At 50.5% G+C, this 27,648-nt stretch overlaps 1 protein-coding gene across 6 annotated transcripts in view; it reads right to left on the bottom strand.

Moving 5' to 3' along the window:
• PDE1C (phosphodiesterase 1C) overlaps positions 1-27,648 on the bottom strand; it is a 329,099-nt gene that overhangs the window by 258,104 nt on the left and 43,347 nt on the right. For 5 of the 6 annotated variants that reach the window (XR_003754187.2, XM_029048966.2, XM_029048968.2 and 2 more), the window contains exon 2: positions 4,682-4,732. Coding sequence is in view for 4 of the 6 variants with exons in the window: in XM_029048966.2 (XP_028904799.1) it covers positions 4,682-4,732 (51 nt within the window). In the remaining 2 variants the exon portion in view is untranslated. Of the gene's footprint in view, positions 1-4,681; positions 4,733-26,366; positions 26,458-27,648 lie in introns of those variants that run through there. The other variant, XM_029048971.2, reaches the window with a different exon arrangement.

Below are 27,648 nucleotides of genomic sequence, written 5' to 3'. Positions count from 1 at the left end.
CTTAGACTGTGAGCCCCATAACGGACAGGGACCGTGTCCAATCTGAATAGCTTCTATCTACCCCGGCACTTAGAACAGTGCTTGACACATAGTAAGCGCTTAACAAATACCATCATTATTATTATTGCTTCAGATTACATCATGCTCAATCAATCAATAGTATTTACTCAACGCTTACTATGTGCAGAGGACTGTACGAAGTGCTTGGGAGACGACAGTACAACAGAGTTGGCAGATATGTTTCATGCCCACATCAAGCTAACAATTTAGAGGAAGAGACAGAGTAAATAATAAGTAAATAATTCATGATATACAATTTAAAGATATGTACATAAGTGCTGTGGGGTTGGGGGTGGGGCAAATATAAAATGCTCAGAGGTCACGGATCTAAGTGCATAGACAAGAAAAAAGGGAGAAAGTCAGGGAAAAGAGGGCTTAGTCAGGGAAGGCCTCTTGGATACGTGACCTTAATTCATTCATTCAATCATATTTAATTAAGCGCTTGTCTTGTCTTATGCCGTCGAGTCGTTTACGACCCATAGCGACATCACAGACGCATCTCTTCCGGAACGCCCCGCTCTTCTTCTGCAGGCCTCTGGTAGTGGATCCATAGAGTTTTCTTGGTAAAAATCCAGAAGTGGTTTACCATGAGTTTCCACCCTCAACTCTCTCCCATGATGCTGCTGCCCAGCACAGGAGAGTTTTGATTTGTAGCAGATTGCTTTCCACACGCTAGCCACCAGCCAAGCTGGGAATGGAATGGACCGGCCTCTGCTTGACTCTCCCTCCTGTAGCCGCGATTGGTAAAATACTGGCAACTCTCCAGGTGCGACCCTGAGACGGGTATACCCAAACTACTCTCCCTTAATGACCAAATAGATGCTCTCAACATCACCCTCTCTACTGAACTCAGATCACTTGCTCCCCTATCCCTTTGTCACTCTGGAACCACTAACTCACAGCCCTGGATCACCTCCACTGTCCGCCTCCTTCGCCCTTGTGCTCGAGTCGTAGAGAGCTGCTGGCGGAAATCTAAATATCATGCCGACTTCCTCCGCTTCAAGTTCATCCTTACGTGCTATAACTCTGCCCTCTCCTCTGCCCGGCAAAACAATTTTTCCACCCTTATTGACACCCACGCCCATCACCCTTGCCACTCGTTCCAGATATTTAACTCCCTCCTCAGGCCCCTCTGCCCTCCCCACCTCTCCCATCTCTTGCCCCCAGTGAGCTGGCCATTTACTTTATTAAGAAAATTGACACCATCAGGTGTGAGCTTCCTAAAATCACCCCTGCCACTCCTCAGTCCCTCCCCCTTCCCGTCCCCTCTTCAACTCTCCCATCCTTCCCAGCAGTATCTCTAGAGATGATCTCCTGTCTCATCTCAAAAGCCATCCCCTCCACCTGCACATCTGACCCCATTCCTTGTCACCGTATCAAAACTCTCACCCCTTTCTTCCCTCCCTAACAGCCATCTTCAACCGTTCACTCTCCTGTGATTTCTTCCCCATAATGCTTTCAAACATGCCCGTGTCTCCCCATCCTAAAACAACCCTCCTTAGACCCCACGGCTCTCTCCTGCCATTCCACTCCAAACTCCTTGAGCAAGTTGTCTACACCCGCTTTCTCAAATTCCTCTCCTCCAATTCTCTTCTCGACCCCCTCCGATCTGGCTTCCGTCCCTTCACTCCACAGAAATGGCCCTCTCAAAGGTCCCCAGTGATTTCCTCGACAAATCCAACGACATCTACTCCATACTAATCCTCCTCAACCTGTCAGCTGCCTTTGACATTATGGACCACCCCCTTCTCCTGGAACATTATCCAACTTTGGCTTCACTGACTCTGTCCTCTCCAGGTTCTCCTCTTATCTCTCTGCCTGCTCATTCTCAGTTTCTTTCACGGGCTCCTCCTCTGTCTCCCATCCCCTAACTCTGGGAGTCCCTCAAGGTTCAGTTCTGGATCCCTTTCTGTTCTCCATCTACGCCCACTCACTTGGAGAACTCATTCGCTCCCACGGCTGCAGATGATCCCCAAATCTACTTCTCCATCCCTGCTCTCTCTCCCTCTCTGCAGTTTCGCATTTCTTCTTGCCTTCAAGACATCTCTACTTGGATGTCCTTCCGTCACCTCAAACTTAACATGTCCAAAGCAGAGCTCCTTATCTTCCCACCCAAACCCTGTTCTCCATCGGCTTTCCCATTAATCCCGTCAGTCCCACCTTCACAATATGGCTAAATCTGCCCTTTTCTCTCCATCCAAACTGCTAGTATGAGCTCTCATCCTATCCCACCTGGATTACTGCATCGGCCTCCTTGCTGACCTCCCTGCTTCCTGTCTCTCCCCATTCCAGTCCACACTTCACTCTGCTGTCTAGATCATTTTTTCTACAAAAACATTCAGGACATGTCACCACACTCCTCAAAAAACTCCAGTGGTTACCCATCCACCTCACAAAAACTCTTCACCATTGGCTTTAAAGCAGTCCAACACCTTGCCCCCCTCTTACTTCACCTCGCTTCTCTCCTTCTACAACCCAGCCCACACACTTCGCTCTTCTAGTGCCAACCTTCTCAAAGGGCCTTGATCTCGCCTATCTTGCTGCTGACCTCTGGCCCACGTCCTGCCTCTGGCCTGGAATGCCCTCCCTCTTCAAATCTAATAAACCATTACTCTCCCCCCATTCAAAGCCTTATTGAAGACCCGTGTCCTCCGAGAAGGCCTTCCCAGACGAAGCACTCCCCTTTCCTCTTCTGACTTGCTCCAGTTGTTCTTCCCCACACCAGCCCCAAAGCACTTATGTACATATCTGTAATTTATTTGTATTGATGTCTATCTCCCCTCATCTAGACTGTAAGTTCATTGTGGGCAGGGAATGTGTCTGTTTATTGTTGTACTCTCCCAAATGCTTAGTACAGTGCTCCACACACAGTAAGTGCTCAATAAATGAGATTGAACGAATGAATGAACCCAAGTCTTCTAATTACCAAGCCCAAGATCTGAGGTTTGTGGGCTATGGAGGGATGGATAACAAAGAGAAGCGGTGTGGCCCGGTAGATGGACCACAGGCTTGGGAATCTAAAGGACCTGGGTTCTAATCCCAACTCTGCCACTTGCCTGCTGTGTGATCTTGGGCAAGTCACTTCACTTTCTGTGCCTCAACTCATTTAAAATGGGGATTAAGATTGTGAGCCCATGTGGGACACGGACTGCATCCAACCAGAGTTTTTTGTATCTACCCCAGGGCTTAGTACAGTGCCTGGAACATAGTAAGCGCTTAACAGACAATATTAAAAAAAGGCTTAAGGGGAACAGACCCAAGTGCAAAGATGACACAGAAGGCAGGGCTGAGACAGGGTGGTTAGGGCTTAGTTGGGGAAGATGTCTGGAGGAGATGTGATTTTAATTAAGTTTTGAAGGTGGGGCTTACGTATGTGGAGGGGGATCAGTCAGTCAATCAATCAATCGTATTTATTAAGCCCTTGTAGTGTGCAGAGCACTGTACTAAGCACTTGGGAGAGTGCTATATTGTCTGCTATAACAATATAACAGACACATTTCCAGGCCAGAGGGAGGATGTGGGCGAGGGGTCAGTGGTGAGAGAGCTGAGATCATGGTACAGTGGGAAGATTGGTGTTAGAAGAGCAAAGTTTGCAGGCTGGGTTGTAGTGGGTTTTTTTATATATAGTATTTGTTAAGTGCTTACTATGAGTCAGCCACTGTGCTAAGTGCTGGAGTAGATACAAGCTAATTTGGTTGGACACAGTCCCTGTCCCACATGGGGTTCACAGTCTTAATCCCCATTTACCCAGATAAGGTAATTGAAGCCCAGAGAAGTGAAAAGACTTGCCCAAAGTCACACAGCAGAAAAGAGGCAGAGCCGGGATTAGAACCCAAGTCCTTCCGTCTCCCAGGCCCGGGTTCCTGCCGCTAACCATGCTACTTCTTCACTGAGGTAAGGTAAGTAGTCTGTCAGTTCTGTGTGGGTCAGGGACTATGTCTGCTTTGATTATATTGTCTCTACCCCAGCCCTTAGCACAGTGTTTGGCAGAGTAAGCTCTTAAATGTCCCAGCAGCTGGCAAGGACAGGTCACTCAAAGGGCCAGGACCCCCAGACATTTATTAATTCATTCAATCGTATTTACTGAGTGCTTACTGTGTGCAAAGCACTGTACTAAGTGCTTGGGAGAGTACAATATAACAACAAATGGACACATTCCTGTCCACAACGAGCTCACAGTCTAGAGGGAGGGACAGATATGAACATAAATAAATGAATACATAAATAAATTAATTAAAAATATATACAGATATACGCATATGTGCTGTGGGGTTGGGAGGGAGGATGAATGAAGGAGCAAGTAAGAGCGGCGCAGAAGGGAGTGGGAGAAGAGGAGAAGAGGAGAGGAGGGCGCAGTCAGGGAAGGCCTCTTGGAGGAGATGGGCCCCCCTTGAAGTGGGGGAGAGCAATTATCTGTCTGATAGGAGGGAGGACGTTGCAGGCCGGAGGCAGGATGTGGGTGCGAGGACGGCGGCGAGATAGAAGAGATGGAGGTACAGTGAGAAGGTCAGCATTAGAGGAGCGAAGTGTGCGGGCTGGGTTGGAGAAGGAGAGTAGCGAGGTGAGGTAGGAGCGGGCGAGGGGATTAAGACAAGTGAGCAGCAGAATCGTTCCTACTTACGAGAAAAACGGGCGAGCGAACGACCACTTCGGTCTCCTGCCTCGTTGGCCACTGAAAAAAACAGAGAAAATGTAGGATTCACACTCAGATCTCATGAATGTTACCCACCTGACTCAGTCAGTCGCAACAGACCCGTCACAACAATCCAGCAGCACAGCTAGGCAAGTGGAGAAAGCCCAGGCCTGCAAGTCCCTTGGTCTCGCCTATCCCGCCGTCGACCCCTGGGTCACGTCCTCCCGCGGTCCTGGAACGCCCTCCCTCCTCACCTCAGCCAAACTGATTCTCTTTCCCTCTTCAAAACCCTACTTAAAACTCACCTCCTCCAAGAGGCGTTCCCAGACTGAGCTCCTCTTCTCCCTCTACTCCCTCTGCCACCCCCCCTTTACCTCTCCGCAGCTAAACCCTCTTTTTCCTCTTTTCCCTCTGCTCCTCCACCTCTCCCTTCCCATCCCCACAGCACTGTACTCGTCCGCTCAACTGTATATATTTTCTTTACCCTATTTATTTTGTTAATGAATTGTACATCGCCTTGATTCTATTTAGTTGCCATTGTTTTTACGAGATGTTCTTCCCCTTGACTCTATTTATTGCCATCGTTCTCGTCTGTCCGTCTCCCCCGATAAGACCGTAAGCCCGTCAGACGGCAGGGACCGTCTCTATCTGTTGCCGACTTGTTCATCCCAAGCGCTTAGTACAGTGCTCTGCACATAGTAAGCGCTCAATAAATACTATTGAATAAATACTATTGAATGAGTCAGACGGCCTTGGTTCTAACCTTGTCTCCGCCACTTGTCTGCTGTATGACCTTGGGTAAGTCATTCACTTCTCTGGGCCTCAGTTACATCATCTGTAAAATGGGGATTAAGACTGTCAACCCCATGTGCGACAGGAGCTGTGTCCAACCCGATTGGCTTGTATCCACCCCAACGCTTAGAACAGTGCTTGACCATAGAAAGTGCTTAATAATAAAAATTCTGGTATTTGTTAAGTGCTTATTGTGTGCAAGGCACTGTACTAAGTGCTGGGTTGGACACAGACCCTATTATTGATTCATTCATTCAATCATATTTATTGAGCACTTACCGTGTGCGGAGCACATAGGGCTCACAGTCTTATTCTCCATTTTACAGACGAGGGAACCGAGGCCCAGAGGAGTTTAGTGACTTGCTCAAGTTCACACAGCAGACAAGTGGCAGATGCAGGATTAGAATCCATGACCCTCTGACTCCCAGGCCCCTGCTCTACCCACTAAATAATGCTGCTTCTTTCCCAAGCATGTAGTACAGTGCTTTTCACACAGTAAGTGCTCAATAAATACGAGTGAATGAATACGGCTACTAGGATTACTAAAGTTACATCCAAGTATTTATTTAATGTGTTTGTATTATGGATTAAATATGTCAGCAGATGGCAGTCTAACTCTATTTTGTTGTTGTCCTCACCAACGCTGGGTTTATTATCGGAACAATGATAGCTATTATTATTCATCCCTTCATTCCTTCAATCATACTTATTAAACAGTTATTGGGTGCGGAGCACTATACTAAGTACTTGGGAGAGTACAAGACAACAATAAAAAGACACATTCCCTGCCCACAATGAGCTATCATTAAGTGCAGAAGCAGCGTGGCCTAGCGGCAAGAGCACGGCCTGGGAGTCAGAAGGACTTGGGTTCTAATCCCGGCTCCGCTACCTATCAGCTGTGGGAATTTGGGCAGGTCAGATGTCCTGCCCCTGGCCCGGAATGTCTTCCATCTTCACATCTGACAATTACTCTTCCCTCCTTCAAAGACTTATTGAAGACACATCTCCTCCAAGAGACCTTCCCTGACTAAGCCCTTTCTGCTTCTCCCACTTTCTTCTCCCTGACTTACTCCCTTTATTCGTCCCCTCAACGCTTATGCACATAGCTGTAATATTATATATATTAATATCTGTCTACCCCTCTAGTCTGTAAACTCATTGTGAACAGGGAATGGGTTATATTGTACTCTCCCAAGTGCTCAGTACAGTGCCCTGCACACAGTAAGCTCTCGATAATTATGATTGACTGTCTCACTTCACTTATCTGGCCCTCAGTTCCCTCATCTGTAAAATGGGAATTAAGATTGTGAGCCCCATGAGGGATAGAGACTGTGTCTAACCTGATTATCTTGTATCTAAAAAAAAAAATGTTGGTATTTGTTAAGCGCTTATTATGTGCAGAGCACTGTTCTAAGCACTGGGGTAGATATAGGGTCATCAGGTTGACCCACGTGAGGCTCAAAGACATAATCCCCATTTTACAGATGAGGGAACTGAGGCACAGAGAAGTTAAGTGACTTGCCCACAGTCACACAGCTGACAAGTGGCAGAGCCGGGATTCAAACCCATGACCTCTGACTCCCAAGCCCATGCTCTTTCCACTGAGCCACGCCGCTTCCCTGACCCCAGCATCTAGTCCAGTACTTGGCACATAGTAAGTGCTTAACAAACACCACAGTTATTCTTATTGCCATCCTCTCTAGTTGGCTTCTAACCTCTCCCTTGTGAGTCCTGGAGCCTTAGGGTGAGTGAATCAATCAGTGGTATTTTTTTGAGTGCTTATGGTGTGCGAGCACTGTGCTAAGCACTTGGGAGAGTACAATATAACAGAGTTGGTAGATCTGATCCCTGCTCAGAACGAGCTGTCAGTCCAGACGGGGATGGTCAGTGAGTATCTTGCCCTCTGTCATAGGATAACATCAGATCACTCTTCTCTTCACAGCTCTTCCTGAGAGCGGTCACTCAATCAACCAATCGATAAGAGGTACTAAATAAGCACTTAACTATGTGCCAGGCACTGTACTAAGCTCGGGAGTACAAGCAAGCTAATTAGATTGGACACAGTCCGTGTCCCTCATGGGACTCACAGAATTCATCCCCATTTTAGAAATGAGGGAACTGAGGTACAGAGAAGTTAAATGACTAAGGTCACTACGCTCTTTATTGAGTATTTCCTATGCGCAGAGCACTGTACTGAGCTCTTGGGAAAGTCCAATTCAAAGCAGTGTGGCTTAGTGGATAGAGCACAGGGCTGGAAGTCTGAAGGACTTGGGTTCTAATCCCGGGTCCGCCGCCTGTCTGCTGTGTGACCTTGGGCAAATCGCTTCACTTTTCTGGGCCTCACTTATCTGTAAAAAATGGGGATCGGAGTGTGAGGCCGAAGTGGGTCAGGGACTGTTTCCAACCTGATTAACTTGTATCTACTTCAACTCTTAGAACAGTGCTTGGCACATAGTAAGTGCTTAACAAGCACCATGATGATTATTATTTTACTATTAAGAGAATTCCATTTCAGAGATCCTCCCTTTTCCCCTGGGACCCTCGCCAATGGCTTACAGTCCTCTAGAGTGTCAGCTCACTGTGGGCAGGGAAGATGTCCGCTTATTACTGTATTGTACTCTCCCAAGCACTCGGTACAGTGCTCTGTGCACAATAAACGCTTGATAAATGCGATTGAACGACTGCCTGACTGTTTCTCCAGCCCACTACCCCCCAGCCCGGTCTCCCCGACCCAAACCACACAGGGCAGGAGAAACAAGGGGCCGCCCATAGCAGCTGCTGCTGGAAACGAGTCAGGTGTTTGCTGTTTGGGGATGAAAAGCCAGCCAGGCTGGCGGCCACAGCCTTGTTTTGAAGGCCGAGCCATAAAGCCAGCTGCGGGCCCCTCCTGCCGGAACCCGGTCTCTCACCATCCGGATCAGACAAGAACCCTCCCAGAGACCTCAGCTCCACTGCCCGGATCGTCTTTCTACAAAAATGTTCGGGACATGTCACCCCTCTCCTCAAAAATCTCCAGCGGTTGTCCATCTACCTCTGCATCAAACAAAAACTCCTCACCGTTGGCTTTAAAGCAGTCTACCACCTTGCTCCCTCTTATGTCACCTCATTATTCTTCCACTACAACCCAGCCCGCATACTTCGCTCCTCTGGGGCTAACCTTCTCACCGTGCCCCGAGTTCAACTGTCTCACCGCCCACCCTTGGCCTGTGTCCTGCCTCTCTGGAATGCCGTCCCTCCTCAAATCCACCAGACAATTACTCTCCCCCAACTTCAAAGCCTTATTGAAGGCACATCTCCTCCAAGAGGCCTCCCCAGACTAAGCCCCACTTTTCTTCATCTCCCACTCTCTTCTGCATCACCCCGACCTACTCCCTTTGCTCTTCCCCCATCCCAGTCCCACAGCACTCATGTACATATCTATAATTTTATGTATCTTATTGATTTCCATCTCCCCAACTCTAGACTGTAAGCTCGTTGTGGGCAGGGAATGTGAATGTCTAATGTTGTATTGTACTCTCCCAAATGCTTAGTACAGTGCACAGCACACAGAAAGCACTCAATAAATATGACTGAAATATTACAGTCCTAATCCCCATTTTATAGTTGAGGGAATTGAGGCCCAGAAAAGTGAAGTGACTTGCCCAAGATCTCTCAGCAGACAAGTGTTAAGTGCTTACTACGTGCTAGGCACTACTAACCACTGAGTTAGATACAAATTACTCAGGTTGGACACAGTCTATGACCCACATGGGGCTTCCAGTCTTAATCCTCATTTTCCAGATGATGTAATTGAGGCCCAGAGAAGTGAAGTGACTTGTCCAAGGTCACAGAGCAGACAAGTGGTGGAGCTGGAATTAGAACCCGGGTCCTCTGACTCGCTGGCCCGTGGTCTATCCGCTAGGTCACTCTGCTTCTGGTGGATCCGTGAACACCTGACCCCTTTCCCCCTTCACTCAGGGGGCTTCTTCCCTCAAACTCAGTAGACTTCCTGTTGTGTTCCTGTGTTGAACCAAGAAGCAGCATGGCCTAGCGGATAGAGCCCGGGCCTAGGAGTCAGAAGGGCCTGGGTTCAAGTCCCGGCTCTGCCGCTTGTCTGCTGTGAAACCTTAGGCCATTCACTTCATTTCTCTGTGCCTCAGTTCCCTCATCTGTAAAATGGGGATTAATGTCGTTAGGCCCAGGTGGGACGGGGACTGTGTCCAACCTGATTAGCTTGTATCTACCCCAGTGCTTAAAACAGTGCTTAACACATAGTAGACGCTTAACAAATGTCATCATTATCATTGTTAACCCAGGAGATCTGGGGGTGAGATCCCCGAAGACCCGAGGTTTTCTGGGTCTGAGAGAGAGAGAAACATCAGCTACCGCCGTCCTCTGCAGCTGAGAAAGGGGGGCCTGTCCCCTCAGCCCCCCAGAGGATGAAGAAAAGTCAGACAATTAGGGTGGTTATTTGTCTGGCTCTCAACTAGACAGGCCAGGCCATAAGGTCCCGGCCATGGAGGGAATGTGTCTGTTAAATTGTTGTCTTGTACTCTCCCAAGCGCTTAGTATGGTGCTCTGCACACAGTAAGTGGTCATTTAAATATGATTGACTGACTGACAACTTCTCTGTGGCTCGGTTACCTCACCTGAAAATGGGGATTAAAACTATGAGCCTCATTTGGGACTGGACCTCCATCTCGTCTATCTCACCGCCGACTTCTCGCCCACGTCCTGCCTCTGGCCTGGAACGCCCTCCCTCCTCAAATCCGACAGACAATGACTCTCTCCCCCTTCAAATCCTTATTGGTGACCCAACTCCTCCAAGAGGCCTTCCCTGACTAAGCCCTCCTTTCCTCTTCTCCCCCTCCCTTCTGCGTCGTCCTGACTTGCCTCCTTTATTCATCCCTCCTCCCACCCCCCTAGCACTTATATCCATATCTGTAATTTATTCACTTATTTATATTAACGTCTATCTGCCCCTCTAGACCGTAAGCTCAATGTGGGCAGGAAATGTGTCCTGTTTATTGCTACACTGTACTCTCCCAAGCGTGCGTACGGTGCTTTGCCCACGGTAAATGCTCAATAAATATGATGGAATGAATGAATGAGTAGATAACGAGGACTCTGTCCAGTCGGATTTCTACCACGGCGCTTAGAACGGGCACATAGCATATGCGCTTAACGAATATCGTGAAGAAAAACACAAACGACTACTTGGCCGGAGGAGAGCCAGCCCCTGGACCCTGAGAGATGATCCCAAGAGATCAACCGAAATGGGCCTTGTGACTCGGACCTCAGCAAGACGTCCGGCATGTGAGCACGGAGAAGGTCACTGACAGACCAGCTGCACCTCTCCCAGTCCAGCCCGCCAGAGTCACCGGAGGACAGATTGATTCTCAGTAGGCTTCACCCAGGGCCAGAGGTCTGCTGTCAATCACGGAGGGTGGCTTGGGGGTCGGTGGGGTAGCCCCATCTACATTGACCAGACTGAAGAATAGGGACCAATCAATAATATTTATTTAGTGCTTACTGTGTGCAGAGCATTATACTAAACATTTAGAAGAGTAATAGTAGTACTAAGCATTTGGGAGAGTAGTAATAATAATACAAATAATGATGGTGTTTATTAAGCGCTTATTATATGCCAGGAACTGTACTGAGTGCTAGGGTAGATACAAGCAAATCGGGTTGGACACAACCCTGTGGGGCTCACAATCTCAATCCCCATTTTACGGATGAGGTAACTGAGCCCCAGAGAAGTGAAGTGACTTGCCTGAGGTCATAAAGCAGACACGTAAGCCGGCTGTGGGCAGGGACTGTCTTTTGTTATTGCTGAATTGTATTCATTCATTCATTCAATAGTATTTATTGAGCGCTTACTATGTGCAGAGCACTGTACTAAGCGCTTGGGATGAACAAGTCGGCAACAGATAGAGACAGTCCCTGCCGTTTGACGGGCTTACAGTCTAATCGGGGGAGACGGACAGACAAGAACAATGGCACTAAACAGCGTCAATGGGAAGAACATCTCGTAAAAACAATGGCAACTAAATAGAATCAAGGCGATGTACTTGTACTTTCCAAGTGCTTGGTACAGTGCTCTGCACACAGCAAATGCTCAATAAGTACCATTGAATGAATGAATGAATGAATGAATGAATGAATGAATGAAGTGGCGGGGTCAGGATTAGAACCCATGACCTTCTGACTCCCGGGCCCTTACTCTATCCACTACCCCAGCGCTTAGTACAGGACCTGGCACACAGTAATCACTATCACACTCTATCCACTACCCAGTGCTTAGTACAGTGCCTGGCATGTAGTAATCACTTCACCAACACCATTAAAAAAATGATATTGCCTGATTTTCCTCAGATGAGCCGACAGATTCCACCGATCCGAGACCGTGACCACCCGAGCCCTCACCCTGACCCCGCCCTTTCTCTCCAGCAACTCTGCCCAGGCAGCGGCAAAGCTGCCTCGTGAGCTCCTCCGTCAGCTGGGAGGAGAAGCAAGGCGGTCTAGTGGTTAGAGCACGGGCCTGGGCCTCCATTTCCTCATCCATAAAATGGGATCAAACTGCCATCCTCCCTCCCCCCAAGCCCATGACCCCATGCGGCTACATGCCAGGACTGCGTCTGATTGGATTGCATCGGATCTAACTCACGCTTAACACAGTGCTTGGCACAGTCTAAGCACTTTCGAATACCACAATTATTATCTCAGGGACGGGTAGGGGAGGGAGAAGGCATATGAAAATTTTCCATATCTGAATGTTCTGCCCGCAAAAGACTCTCCCATTTCGGAGATCTCCCAAGGTAACATCCGGAAGGAAGGAACCAAGACAAGTGGGTCCTCATCCCAGTTCTGCCACTTGTCTGCTGTGTCACTTTGGGCAAGTCACCTCACTTCTCTGGGCCTCAGTCACCTCACCTGTAAAATGGGGATTTAAGCCTCCTCCCTCAATTTAGACTGTGGAACAGAGATCGTGTCCAACTTCACTACCTCGCCTCTACCCCAGGGCTTAGAAGAGTGCTCGTCCCATAGTGAGTGGGTAAATACTATTAAAAAATAAAGCAAAATTTCTCAAGGGAAGACTCCACCCAACCTGTGGGAAGTTTCCTGGCCACGTCCGTGCTAGGCTTTCTGGAGAAATCCAGGATCCTTCCTGCACTGGATCTCTGGCTGCAAAGGTGTGGAAGGGTTAAATCGCGAAAGGGGGAAAAGACGTCAATAGAGGTTCGCTCGCTGACCAGATGTCACTCCGGTGACACAAGCTAATGACTAATCTATTTATTAGGAACCCCCCATGCCCCGGCCCCGACAGCGAAGCTGCCTCTGAGTCGTACTGGATAAACAAATTCACACACAGGACACACAGTGTGAGCTTGATTCACGGCAAGGATGGGCCTCGAAGCCCAATGAAAAATTCCCCTTGTTCCCGCTAACCATGGTGCGGTGCCTGACGAGGCGACGCCTAAGCTCTGTGGTTGGCAGAGACAGGGTCCGAGACTCTGTGAAGATCAGGCATTTTGAGCCTGGAGCTTGACCTGGCTCCTTCCTTCGGGGTGTTATCTTGAGAGGCCCCCGAAATGTAAGAATCTTTTGCAGGCAGAAGATTTCTCTTTTGGTCGTACTGAAGGGACCAAAGTTCGCAAAGATCTTTGCCTAATAAGAGTCTTGGTTTTTGATTCCCGGCAGAGGCCGGAAAAGTCTCGAAACTTTTGAAAAGGGAGAGCCAGTGGGGCAGGAGGTAAAGAGGAGGAAAGTTGACTAAATGTTTTCTAAAGAGAAAGGGAGAGAGTGTGGGAAAGAGAGAGAGAGAGAGAGAGTGAAAGGGAAGGGACGGAGAGAAAGAAAGAGCAAGAGAACAAGAGAAAGGGAGAGATAGGAAGGGAGAGAGAGTGGGAAATAGGGGAGAGAAAGGGAAGAGAAAGAGTAAGAGACAAGAAAAAGGGAGAGAAAGAGAAAGGGAGGAAGGGAGGAGAAAGAGGAGAATAAAAAAGAAAGGAAAAGGAAAGGAAAGGAAAGGGAGAGAGAAAGAGAGAAAGGGAGAGACCACGAGGGAGAGTAATAGAGAGGGAGATGAGAGAGAGGAAGAGAGAGAGGGAGAAAGAGAGAAAAAGGAAAGAAAGAACGAGGAAGGGAGGAAGGAAGGGAGGAAGGAGGGGAGGGAGGAAAGGAGGGAAGGGAGGAAAGAAAGATAAAAAAGAGAACGGAAAAGGAAAAGGAAAGGAAAGTGCAAAGGAGAGAGAGAGAGCCTGAGGAGACAAGAGTGGTCCTGTAGAATTTCAGGCCAAATCAGTCACCTTTCATTTCAAAATGCCATCTGGCAGACCCAGTTAGAGTGGGAGTATATTTTACACTTCCCTCCCCACCATATCTGAGGGCATGAAAGTGTCCTATTTCCAAGGATATAGATCCCTCACACAAAACCCTGCATTTCCAATTCCAACCCCTTGGGAATCCCAGCTTATCTGCTCCGATCCAGGCTCCCCAGTGATCAGGGACCCAGATTCATTCATTCAATCGCATTTATTGAGCGCTTACTATGTGCAGAGCACTGTACTAAGTGCTTGGAATGTGAAACACCATGGGCCTGGGATGCAAAAGGTCCTGGGTCCTCTAGGCTGTGAGCTCACTGTGGGCACGGATTGTCATAGTTTATTGTTGTATTGTACTTTCCCAAGCGCTTAGTACAGTGATCTGCACAGAATAAGCGCTCGATAAATATGACTAAATAATAAAAACGATTGAATGAGCGATCCCGGCTCCGCCACTTGTTTGCTTTGTGTCCTTGGGCAAATCGCTTCCCTTCTCGGGGCCTCAGTGACCTCATCTGAAAAATGGGAATTGAGACAGTGAGTCCTACATGGGACAGGGACTGCATCCAACCCGATTTGCTTGTATCCACCCCAGTGCTTAAAACAGTGCCTGACCCATAATAAGACTGAGGTGGGAACATTCCCTCATTTCTTATTAAAAACAGAATTCTCAAATGCTAATTTTGCTAATCAATAATATTTATTGAGCACTAATCAATCAACTGTATTTACCGAGCACTTACTACGTGGAGAACACAGGTCTAAATGCTTGGGAAAGTACAATACAACAGAATTAGCCGGCATGTTCCCTGCGCATAACGACTTTACAGTCTAGAGAGGGAGACGGATTTGCAAATGAATAAGTCATCTGTAATATAGAATTCAAAGATATGTACATAACTACTGTGGGGTTGGGTTAGGGAGAATATCAAGTGTCCGGAGGTCACAGACTGAGGTGCAGAGACGATACAGAAGGGACAGGGAGCCGGGGAAAAGAGGGCTTAATCAGGGAAGGCCTCTTGGAGGAGATGTGACTTCTTTAGTAATGCTTCGAAGGTGGAGAGAGTGGTGGTCGGAGAGGGAGGAAATTCCAGGCTAGAGGAAGGATGTGGGAAAGAGGTCGGCAGCGAGATAGACGGGATCGGGGCCCAGTGAGTAAGCTGGAGTTAGAGGAGCGGAGTAGATTAGTGAGCTGAGGTAACAGTGCACTGTGAACAGAGCACTGTACTAACCACGTGGGAGAGTACAACATAACAGAGCCGGTAGGCGCGTTCCCTGCAACTTCCCAACTCCGTCTCCCCTGCGGAGGGTCTCCCGGCTGTTTGAACTACGACCTGCTGAAAAAGATAAGCCCCATAATATTGCAGTGGGCAGGGAACACGTCTACCAACGCTGTCGTAGTGCACTCTCCCAAGCACTCAGTCCAGTGTTCTGCACACAGAAAGCGCTCAGTAAATCCCTTGGATGGAATGAATAGTTTGGGGGCCAACTGGAACCGGCTCGGGTGAACCCTGGGTGGCTCGTCGTGGGCGGGGACCCTGACCGTCTACTGTTGCATTGCCCTCTCCCAAGCGTCCAGTACAGTGCTCTGCACACAGTCGGCACTCGATAAATACGATCGAATGAATAAATGAACGAACGCGGAGTCCACGGAGACCTTGTATTCCTCTGCTAGCGCGGCACGTTCGGGCCTCGTCGCCTCAGTGCCAGAAAGGGAAAGATCGACTCCTCTTGGGTTTTCGCCTGATGTCATGAGGTGCCTTGTTTTTCCCCTACCGGGGCCGGGGGGCGGAGGGGAAGAGAAGGGAAGGAGGTAGAGGGGAACCCGTGGCCGGGGAGTTCTGCGGGTCGCTAAGGTAAATACAACTATCCGTTAGCAACGCGCATTCAATCCCAGCTCCCGTTTTCCAAAACACTGCCCGCTATGTTTTCTGAGTAATGGGTCTTGAGCTACTGCCCTGATAGCCTCCCCCCTCCCCCAGCCTCCTTCTCCTCCTTGGAAACTCTCCTCTCCGGCCCACGAGCCACGTCCAAGGCTCACAGAGAGGGGCCCGTAAAGTGGTCAGTGGCCAGCGGTCGCCAATTCGGGCTCAGTGGCGCTGGCTCTCTAAAATGCTTTTGTGCTTTGCTGACTCCCTCCTTTTTTATGGCGTTCGTTAATCATTCAGTAGTATTTATCGAGCGCTTACTATGTGCAGAGCACTCTTAATAATGATAGTATTTGTTAAGCGCTTACTATGTGCCAAACACTGTTCTAAGCGCTGGGGGGGAATACAAGGTAACCAGGTTGTCCCACGTGGGGCTCACAGTCTTCATCCCCATTTTCCAGATGAGGTCAGTGGGGCACAGAGAAGCGAAGTGACTGGCCCAAAGTCACACTGCTGACAAGTGGCAGAGCCGGGATTGATAAGAATGATGGCACTTGTTAAGCGCCTACTATGTGCAAAGCACTGTTCTAAGTGCTGGAGAGGATACAAGGTGATCAAGTTGTCCCACAGGGGCTCACAGTGTTAATCCCCATTTTACAGATTTAGTAACAGAGGCACAGAGAAGTGAAGTGACTTACCCAAAGTCACACAGCTGACGAGCGGCTGAGCCGGGATTTGAACCCAGCACCTCGGACTCCCAAGCCCGGGCTCTTTCCACTGAGCCACGCTGTACTGCACGGGTCTATGCTAGTGCCTGCCCCCGCTCCCACTCTTCTTAAACGCTGGGGTAGATACCAGCTAATAATAATAATAATAATAAGGATGGTATTTGTTAAGCGCTTATTATGTGCAAAGCACTGTTCTAAGCTAATCAGGTTGGACACAGTCCATGCCTCCTGTGGGACTCACACTCTTAATCCCCATTTTACAGATAAGGAGACTAAGGCACAATGGTATTTATTGAACCCTTGCTACGGGCAGAGCGCTGTATTAAGTGGTTGGGAGAGTACAGTGCAACAGAGTTAGCAGAAAAGTTCCCTGCCCATAAGCCATCCCCATGCGGCAGGCACTGTACCGAGCGTTGGGGTAGATACCAGCTAATCAGGTTGGATACAGTCCCTGTCCCACCTGGGGCTCACAGCGTTAATCCTTTGGAGTCAGAGGTCATGGGTTCGAATCCCGGCTCTGCCACTTGTCAGCTGTGTGACTGTGGGCAAGTCACTTCATTTCTCTGTGCCTCAGTTACCTCATCTGTAAAATGGGGATTAAGACCGTGAGCCCCACGTGGGACAACCTGATTCCCCCGTGTCTACCCCAGCGCTTAGAATAGTGCTCTGCATATAGTAAGCTCTTAACAAATACAAACATTATTATTATTGTTATTATTGTTATTATGAGAAGATCGTAGCCCAGAAAATAACCAAATGAATCAATAGTATTTACTGAGCGCTTACTAGGAGCAGAACACTGTAGTAACTGCTTGGGAGAGTAAAAAACAATGAAATTAGCAGACCTGTTCCCTGCCCATAATGAGCTTACGGTCTAAAAGTGAAGTGACTTGACCAAGGCCATACGGCAGACACTGGGAGCCGGGAGCTGGGAGATGATAAGTGACTTACCCAAGGTCACACAGCAGACAAGTGGCAGAGCTGGGTTGAGAACCCAGATCCTCTGAATCCAAGGTCCGTGATCTAGCCATTTGGATCTGCTGCTTCTCTAGTCTGTAAGCTTGTTGTGGACAGGGAATGGGTCTGTTTATTGTTGTATTGGACTCCCCCAAGAGCTTAGTACAGTGCTCTGCACACAGTAGCTGCTCAATAAATACGACCGAATGAATGACTCATGCTCTCATTTCACAGGCGGGAAACTGAGGCAGGAAAAAAGAAGCGGCTTGCTCCAGGTCTCGGAAATTTCCAGCGGTCCCGTGGAAGATCCGATTCCAGAGCTGGGTGGACATCCACAAGAGAGTGACCTGCTAAGTCCTTGCTCGCCCCTCCTTCCTCCCTGGAAGCAGCGTGGCCTAGTGGATAGAGCCCGGGCCTGGGAGTCAGAAGGACTTGGGTTTTAATCCCGGCACCGCCACTAGTCTGCTGGGCAAGTCACTTCATTTCTCTGGGCCTCAGTTACCTTATCTGTATAAAAACTGGGGAATTCTGTCTCTCCCGATTAGAATGTAAGCCCGTCAATGGGCAGGGACTGTATCCGTTGCCGATCTGTACGTTCCAAGCGCTTAGTACAGTGCTCTGCACATAGTAAGTGCTCAGTAAATACTATTGAATGAATGAAAGACAGGACGGGGGGCGTGTCCATCCTGATTAGCTTATCTAACCCAGCGCTTAGAACAGTGCTTAACAAATACCATTATTATTACCATCATCATTTTCCCTCCCTGACCTCTCTCCCACCCACGGGCTCCTCTTTGACCAGGTGAGAGTGGGAGGATTGCCTCTTCCTCCAGGATGCCCTCCAACACAGAAGTAACCTGAGGCCAGAGAGATGTCCTGGAGCTTTTCTAGCACAGCCCACCTCAGACCCATCTCTCCCTGCCTCAGCCCTGGGGATGCGGGGGACTGCATTAGTCAGTCGCTCATTACTATTTATTGAGCGCTTACTGTGTGGCAGAGCACTGTACTGAGCGCTTGGGAGAGGACAATAGAACAATATAACTGACACGTTTCCTGCCCGCAACGATTGTACAGTCTAGAGGGTGAGACAGATGATAATATACCTAAGGACATTACATATACAGACATGAGTGCTGCGGGCCCGGGAGTTGGGGGGATGAATAAAGAGACCGAGTCAGGGCGACGCGGAAGGGAGCGGGAGGAGAGGAAAGGAGGGTTAAGTCAGGGAAGGCCTCTTGGAGGAGATGGGCCTTCAATTAAGCTTTTAAAGGAGCAAGAGTCACTGTCTGTCGGATTTGAGGAGGGAGGGAATTTGAGATGAGAAGCCGGACGTGGGCAAGGGGTCAGTGGTAAGATATCGCCAAGATCCACCCTTTCCTCTCCACCCGAACGGCTACCTTACTGCTACGGGCTCTCGTTATTTCCCGGCTAGACTACTGTGTCAGCCTTCTCTCCGATCTCCCTTCCTCCTCTCTCGCCCCGCTCCGGTCTATTCTTCACTCCGCTGCCCGGCTCATCTTCCTGCAGAAATGCTTTGGGCACGTCACTCCCCTTCTTAAAAACCTCCAGTGGTTGCCTGTCGACCTCCGCTCCAAACAAAAACTCCTCACTCTAGGCTTCGAGGGTCTCCATCACCTTGTCCCTTCCTACCTCTCCTCCCTTCTCTCTTTCCACCGCCCACCCCGCACGCTCCGCTCCTCCGTCGCCCACCTCCTCGCCGTCCCCCGGTCTCGCCCATCCCGCCGTCGACCCCCGGGCCACGTCCTCCCGCGGTCCCGGAACGCCCTCCCTCCTCACGTCTGCCAAACTCATTCTCTTCCCCTCTTCAAAACCCTACTGAGAGCTCACCTCCCCCAAGAGGCCTTCCCAGACCGAGCTCCCCTTCTCCCTCTGCTCCCTCTACCGCCCCCCTTCACCTCTCCGCAGTTTAACCCTCTTTTTCCCCCCTTTCCCTCTGCTCCTCCCCCTCTCCCGTCCCATCTCCTCAGCACTGTACTCGTCTGCTCAACTGTATATATTTTCATCACCCTATTTATTTTGTTAATGAGATGCACATCGCCTTGATTCTATTTATTTGCTATTGTTTTAATGAGATGTTCATCCCCTCGATTCTATTTACTGCCACTGTTCTCGTCCGTCCGTCTCCCCCGATTAGACCGTGAGCCCGTCAGAGGGCAGGGAATGTCTCTATCTGTTACCGATTTGTACATTCCAAGCGCTTAGTACAGTGCTCTGCACATAGTAAGTGCTCAATAAATACTATTGAATGAATGAATGAATAGGCAAGATAGTGGGAAAAGCCCGGCTCTGTCACTCTGTCACAAACCTATCGCTCTGCTCCTCTAGCTACAGTCCCCCACTGATTTTGGTTTTATTTTGTGTATTTCTCCGTGCTGGTTTAATGTTTCATCATTCTTTTTTTTATGGTATTTGTTAATAATGTTGGTATTTATTAAGCGCTTACTATGTGCAGAGCACTGTTCTAAGCCCTGGGGTAGATACAGGGTAATCAGGTTGTCCCCCATGAGGCTCACGGTCTTGATCCCCATTTTACAGATGAGGTAACTGAGGTACAGAGAAGTTAAGTGACTTGCCCATAGTCACACAGCTGACAAGCGGCGGAGCCGGGATTCAAACCCATGACCTCTGACTCCCGGGTCCGTGCTCTTTCCGCTGAGCCATGCTGTTAAGCACTCCCTGTGCCTGACACTGTACTAAGCGCTGGGGTAGGTACAAGCTAATCAGGCCAGACACGGTCCTTGTGCACGTGGGGCTCACAGTCTTCATCCCCATTTTACAGATGAGGGAACTGAGGCCCAGAGAAGTGAAGTGACCTGTCCAAGGTCACACAGCAGACAAGCGGCAGAACTGAGATTAGAGATCAGGTCCTTCTGACTCCCAGGCCTAATTAGCCTCTGAGAACCCTATGGATTTTTATCTATCCCCAGTGCTTAGAACAGTGCTTGACACCTAGTAAGTGCTGAAAAAATACCATTAAAAACACAATATTCGTGTAGATATCCTTCTACCCTGTTGCTTTCCCTACCTGGAATTTATTTTGTTATCTGTCTCCTCACTCTAATGTAAACTCCTCGAGAGTAGGAATGGAGTTGACTTAATCTACCAAGCGTTTAGTACAGCGTTCTGCACACAGTCAGTGTTCAGTTGGTTCCAGGTCAGAAGGACCTGGGTTCTAATCCTGGCTCTACCACATGTCTGTTGTGTGACCTTGGGCAAGTCACTTTACTTCTCTGTGCCTCAGTTCACTCATCTTTAAAATGGGGATAAGAGTGTGAGCCCCATGTGGAACGGGGACTGCGTCCAACCTGATTAACTTGTACCTACCCCAGCGCTTAGAATATTGCTTGGCACACAGCAAGTGCTTAACAAGTACCATAATTATTGTTATTATAATTATTATTATTGCCATTGATTCACTGATTGTACGCTTGTGTGGGCAGGGAATGTGGCCACAAATTCTGCTGTATTGTCCTCTTCCAAGTGCTCAGTACAGTGTTCTGCATACAGTAAGTGCTCAGGCTCGTTGTGGGAGGGGAATGTCACTGCTTATTGTTGTATTGTACTTTCCCAAGTGCACAGTAAGCACTCAGTAAATACAACTGAATGGATAAATATCATTGATGAAGACTGAACACGCCCTGGAGAATCTCCACCAGCCCTTCGCAGGCCTGGGGCATAGATATGCCCCGTGGGGGGGAAAGGGGGTGACAGTGCTGCGTTTCCTAGCAACGTGCCCCCCCAAAATGCACATCATTTGAGGTTGGGGAGAGGTTACGTTCAGCCTGTCAGTCCTCAGCCCTGTTCTGGAAAGCCAGTGCTGGGTTGGGAGAGCAGAGCTACCTGAGAAAGGCAAGCAACAGGTTCCTTTTCCAACCTTGGATCCTATATACTCCAGCACTGAGTTCATTTCTTTTTCTTTTATTGCTATTTAATAAGCGCTTACTCTGAGCCAGGCACTGTTCTAAGTGCTGGGGTGGATACCGCCTGATCGGGTCGGACACAGTCCCCGTCCCGTGTGGGGTTCACGCTCTTAATCTCCATTTTCCAGATGTGTTCAATGAGGCCCAAACAAGTGAAGTGACTTGTCCAAGATCTTCCGGAAGACGTGGCGGAACTGGGATTAGAACCCAGGTCCTTCCAACTCCCAGACCTGTCTTCTATCCACTAGGCCAAGCTGCTTCTAAGTGCTTACTCTATACCGGGAACTGTACTGAGCGCTGGGGTGGGTACAAGCTAATCGGGTTGGACACAGTCCCTGTCCCACACGGAGCTTACCGTCTGCACTCCCATAAGATTGTTATGGGCAGGGAATGTGACTGTTTATCGTTCTCTTGTACTCTCCCAAGTGCTTAGCACAGTGCTTTGCACCCAGTAAGCACTCGATGAATATCACTGAATAGATGAATTTTCCCATCATCGGGCAGGGATTGTCTCTATCTGTTGCCCAATTGTACAATCCAAGTGCTTAGGACAGTGCTCTGCACATAGTAAGCGCTCAATAAATACTATTGAATGAATGAATGAACTCACTGAGACCCAGAGAAGTGAAGTGACTTGCCCAAGGTCACCCAGCAGACAAATGGCAGAGCTGGAATTAGCATCCAGGACCTCCTGACTCCCAGGCCTTCATTCCATTAGACCACAGTGCTTGGCACATAGTAAGTGCTTAACAAACACCACGGTAATCATAATAATAATTATTATGATGGTACTTGTTAGCGCTTACTCTGTGCCAAGGGCTCTTCTGAAAACGCTGGGGTAGAAACTAGGTGATCGGGTTGGACACAGCCCCTGTCCCACATAGGGCTTACACTCTTAATACTACAGATTAAAATGAGGGAACTGAGGCCCAGAGAAGTGATTTGCCCAAGTTCACCCAGCAGAAAGGTGGCGGAGTCAGGATTAGAACCCAGGTCCTTCTGAGTCCCAGGCCCGGGCTCTATCCACTCAGCCAGACCGCTTCATCGGAGAGGCCCCTCCCGGACATATCAGAGCCCCAGAACCACCAGCAGCTCTGCGGAGCGTGGCTCAGTGGAAAGAGCACGGGCTTTGGAGTCAGAGGTCATGAGTTCGAATCCCAGCTCTGCCACTTGTCAGCTGTGTGACTGTGGGCAAGTCACTTCACTTCTCTGGTCCTCAGTTACCTCATCTGTAAAATGGGGATTAAGACTGTGAGCCCCATGTGGGACAACCTGATTCCCCTATGTCTACCCCAGCGCTCAGAACAGTGCTCTGCACATAGTAAGCGCTTAACAAATACCAACATTATTATTCTGTTGCCGACTTGTTCATTCCAAGTGCTTAGTACAGTGCTCTGCACATAGTAAGCGCTCAATAAATACTATTGAATGAATGAATGAATGAATGAATGAATGAATGAATGAATGAATGAATGACCCAGGCTCGGTTCAACGGAAGACCGGCGGGCTGCCGGGCCTCTCAGCGAAATAGGCCCTCGGGGCCCCGGCCTAATTTTCCTAAAGTTTTTCAAAGGAGACGTTAGCTGAGAAGATTATCTGGAAAGACGGTTAGCTGGAGCTCTCTCCTGAGGAGAGGCAAGGGAGACTCACGACCACACACACAGAAACACACAGACACACACACAGGCACACTCGCAGATGAGCAGGCAGGCTCACAGTCAGGCTTGGGGACCCATCCGGTCATTTACATGCCACATACGTGGGAGCACACACAGGCCTAGAAACAGACAAGGCAACACACAGGTGTGCACACAAACATAAAGGCAGATGCATACACTAACTGAATTGTTCTATCCAAGCCCTTAGTACAGTGCTCTGCACACAGTAAGCGCTCAGTAAATGCGACTGAATGAATGAATGATCACCCAGGCACCCCATAGGTTCACCTGTGAATAAATACATGCCAATACATACAGCCCCTCACCCTCCTCATTTTTCTTCCTCTTCTCTCCTTTCTCTTCCCTCGTCCTCTTCCCTCTCCCTATTTTCCTCCTTCTCTCCCCACCCTGATTCTATTTATTTGCTATTGTTTTAATGAGATGTTCTTCCCCTCGATTCTATTTATTGCCATCGTTCTCGTCTGTCCGTCTCCCCCGATTAGACCGTAAGCCCGTCAAAGGGCAGGGACCGTCTCTATCTGTTACCGACTTGTACATTCCAAGCGCTTAGTACAGTGCTCTGCACATAGTAAGTGCTCAATAAATACGAATGAATGAATGAATGAATGAATGCTATCTTGTCTGTCTTCAGGGACCCACGGACCCACACCCGCTCGCACATTCTTCCTGCCTCTCCCACTCAAGTGTTCCAGCAAACCCGGCCGGGTTATTTATTTATTATTCGTCCGTTCATTCGATCGTATTTACGGAGCGCTCACCGTGTGCAGAGGCAACTACTTTACGCTCCTTTCTAGCTGCTTCAGAGAACTCCGGCTCCTTCCCTTGCGTTGTTCGGGGAGATCTCAAAGCCCAAAGGGAGAGGAAGGTTCCCTCAGCTACAAAATAGGGATTAGAGCCTCCTCCCTCCTCTGGGACTGTGAGCCCCAGCCGGGACAGGGACTGTGTCCAACCTGACTATCTCGTCTCCACCCCAGGGCTTAGTACAATGCTCAGCGCGTAGTAGGAGTTTTACAAATGCCATTAAACAAACATACAAACAAACCAAAAACCTCAACTCCCTCCACTTAGACTGTGAGCCCCCTATGTGACTGGAAGTGATCCAAGCTGAATATCTTGCCTCTACCCCAGTGCTTTGCACAGGGCTGGGTGCATAGTGAACCGCTGCGGGCAGGGAATGTGTCTATTAATTGTTACGTACTATTACTAATAATAATGGTATTTGTTGAGCGCTTACTATGTGCCAAGCACTGTTCTAAGTTCCGGGGTAGATACCAGGTTCTCAGGTTGTCCCACGTGGGACTCACAGTCTCAATCCCCATTTTAAAGATGAGGGAACTGAGGGCACAAAGAAGTGACTTGTCCCAAGTCACATAGCAGACGAGTGGCGGAGCGGGGATTCGAACCCATGGCCTCTGACTCCCATCGCCGTGCTCTTTCCACTAAGCCCCGCTGCTTGTATTGTACTCTCCCAAGTTCTTAGTACGGTGATCCGCACACAGTAAGCACTCAATAAACACGATTGAATGAATATTCAATAAATCAATAAAGCTCAATAAATCCCACTAAACAAACAAACAAAACCCCCTCATCCCTCCACGTAGAGCCCCATATGGGACAGGGACCGTGTCCAACCTGATTAATTTGTATCCTCCCCAGCGCTTAGTACAGAGCCTGGCACATAGTAAAGCGCCCAACAAAGACCCTAAATACGATGAACTGTTGTTATCGATGTCTTTCGGGAGGTCAGATCGGGAAGATGCTCCTCACCCTGTGCGATAGGATGAGATCCGGGGTCTGGGGGAGCCAGGAACCCGTCGCAACTCCAAGAATCAGGAATCAGGCATCCGGGAGGAGGGAATGGGGATGGAGGGGGACCCATTCGCCTGCATCCACCCCAGCGCTTAGTACAGTGCCCGGCACATAGTAAGTGCTCAGCAAATGCCATCTTCATTATTATTAGCAAAGTAGCGCGTGGACCGGCCCGGCCCCGGATTCATTCCTTCATTCATTCAGTATGTATTTACTGAGCGCTTACTGTGTGCCAAGCGCTGTGCTAAGAGCTTGGGAGAGTCCACGAGAGGAATAAAAGGACATTATTGAGCGCTTACTGTGTGCCAGGCACTATGCTAAGAGCTTAGGGAGAGTCCAACTGATCAAGAAGTAGACACCGTTGAGCACTTACTGCCAAGCACTGTGCTAAGAGCTCGGGAGAGTCCAATGAGAGAATAAACTGTGCCAAGAGCTTAGGGAGAGTCCAACTGAACAAGAAGCAAACACTGTTGAGCTCTTACTGTGTGCCAAGCCTTGCGCTAAGAGCTCAGGGAGAGTCCAATAGGAGAATAAACGGACCCCACTGAGCACTTACTGTGTGCCAAGCACTGTGCTAGAAGTTTAGGCAGAGTCCGATAGGAGAATAAACGGACCCCACTGAGTGACTACTGTGTGCCAAGCACCGTGCTGAGACCTTAGGGAGAGACCAAATGAACAAGAAGCAGACACTATTGAGCGCTTACTGTGTACCGAGCGCTGGGCTAAGAGCTGAGGGAGAGTCCAATAGGAGAATAAACGGCATCACTGAGCAGTTACTGGGTGCCAAGCACTGTGCTAAGAGCTTAGGGAGAGTCCAAATGAAGAAGAAGCAGACACTATTGAGCGCTTAGTATGTACCAAGCACCGTGCTAAGAGCTGAGGGAGAGTCCAACTGAACAAGAAGCAGACACCGTTGAGCTCTTACTATGTGCCAAGCCTTGTGCTAAGAGCCTGGGAGAGTCCACTAGGAGAATAAACGGACATCATCGAGCGGTCACTGTGTGCCAAGCACTGTGCTAAGAGCTTAGGGAGAGTCCAACCGAACAAGAAGTACACACCGTTGAGCGCACACTGTCCGCCAAGCACTGTGCTAAGAGCTTAGAGAGAGTCCAGCAGGAGAACGAGCGGACACCACCGAGCGCTTACACCGTGCAGAGCACTGGGCTAAGAGCTGGGGAGAGGCCGCTAGAACAGTGAGCCGACCCCCGGAGCGCTTGCTGAGTGCGGAGCCTTGCGCTGAGCGCTCGGGCGAGCCCGCCGTCGCCGAGCTGGTAATGACAATATTGGTATCTGTTAAGCGCTTACTATGTGCAGAGCGCTGGATTAGATACAGGGTCATCGGGTCGTCCCTCGTGAGGCTCACGGTTAATCCCCCTTTTCCAGATGAGGGAACCGAGGCCCAGAGAAGTGAACCGACTTGCCCGCGGTCACACAGCTGACTAGCGGCGGAGCCGGGATTCGAACTCACGACCTCTGACTCCCAAGCCCGGGCTCTTGCCACCGAGCCACGCTGCGGTCGGTGCCCACCCTCCGGACCCCCTTGGCCCGGACCCCCACCCCCCCCACCCCCACCCCGGGGAAAGCGGCTCTCACCGATGGTGAAGCTGTAGCCGTCGACGCTGAAAGTGGCGCTCCGGCATTTCTGGAAGCCCTCCTTCCGAACCGAGCCCGGGCCCGCACGCCGAGCCGCCCCCGCCCCCGCCCCCGCCGCCGTCATGCTGCGAGGGACCCCCGACCCACGCCGGCCCCGCTCCGGCTCCACAGCCCGATCCCGCCCCCCGGTCCGGCCTCGCCCGGGGGGCCGGGCTCCGCCCCCGGGCCCAGGGGCCTCCCCCGGACACACCCCCGGGGCCAGGGGCCGCCCCCCGAACACGCCCCCGGGGCCAGGGGCCTCCCCCGAACACGCCCCCGGGGCCAGGGGCCTCCCCCGGACACGCCCCCGGGGCCAGGATCCCCTCCCGGACAAGCCCCGGGGCCAGGGGCCTCCCCTGGATCTCCCCCGGGGCCAGGGGCCACCCCGGACACGGCCCCAGGGCCAGGGGCCTCCCCCGGACACGCCCCCGGGGCCAGGGTCCCCTCCAGGCCAAGCCCCCGGGGCCAGGGGCCTCCCCTGGATCTCTCCCATGGCCAGGGGCCACCCTGGACACGACCCCAGAGCCTGGGGCCTCCCCGGGATCTCCCCCAGGGCCAGGCTCCCCCCTTGGACCCGCCCACATATCCAGGCCCCTCCCCCGGATTCGCCCCCAAGACCAGGCCCCGCCCTTGGACTCGCCCCCAGGGCCAGGGGCCTCCCCGGGACAGTCTCCCAGGACCAGGGTCCCCCCCGGACTCGCCACATATCCAGGCCCCCGGACACGACCACAGGCGAGGGTCCACCCTAGACACGCCTCCAGGGCCAGGGGCCTCCCCTGAACACGACCACATAGTACTAATAACGTCGGTATTTGTTAAGCGCTTACTATGTGCGGAGCACTGTTCTAAGCGCTGGGGTAGATATAGGGTCATCAGATTGTCCCACGTGAGGCTCACAGGCTTAATCCCCATTTTACAGATGCGGGAACCGAGGCTCAGAGAAGCGAAGTGACTCGCCCGTGGTCACCCAGCTGACAAGTGGCAGAGCCGGGAGTCGAACTCGTGACCTCTGACCCCCTAGCCCGTGCTCTTTTCCACCGAGCCATGCCGCTTCACGTAGCCGGGCCCCGCTCCCGGACACGCCCCCAGGGCCAGGGGCCTCCCCTGGACACGACCGCAAGGCCAGGGTCCACCCTAGACACGCCCCCGGGGCCAGGGGCCACTCCCGGACAAGCCCCCAGGGCCAGGGGCCTCCCCGGGACATTCCCCCAGGGCCAGGGGCCTCCCCTGGGCACGCCCCCGG

This window comes from Ornithorhynchus anatinus, chromosome 21 (assembly GCF_004115215.2).
Source record: "Ornithorhynchus anatinus isolate Pmale09 chromosome 21, mOrnAna1.pri.v4, whole genome shotgun sequence".
NCBI lineage: Eukaryota > Metazoa > Chordata > Mammalia > Monotremata > Ornithorhynchidae > Ornithorhynchus > Ornithorhynchus anatinus.
Note: the sequence above shows the minus strand (reverse complement) of the source record. Positions and strands in the feature narration are given on the sequence as shown.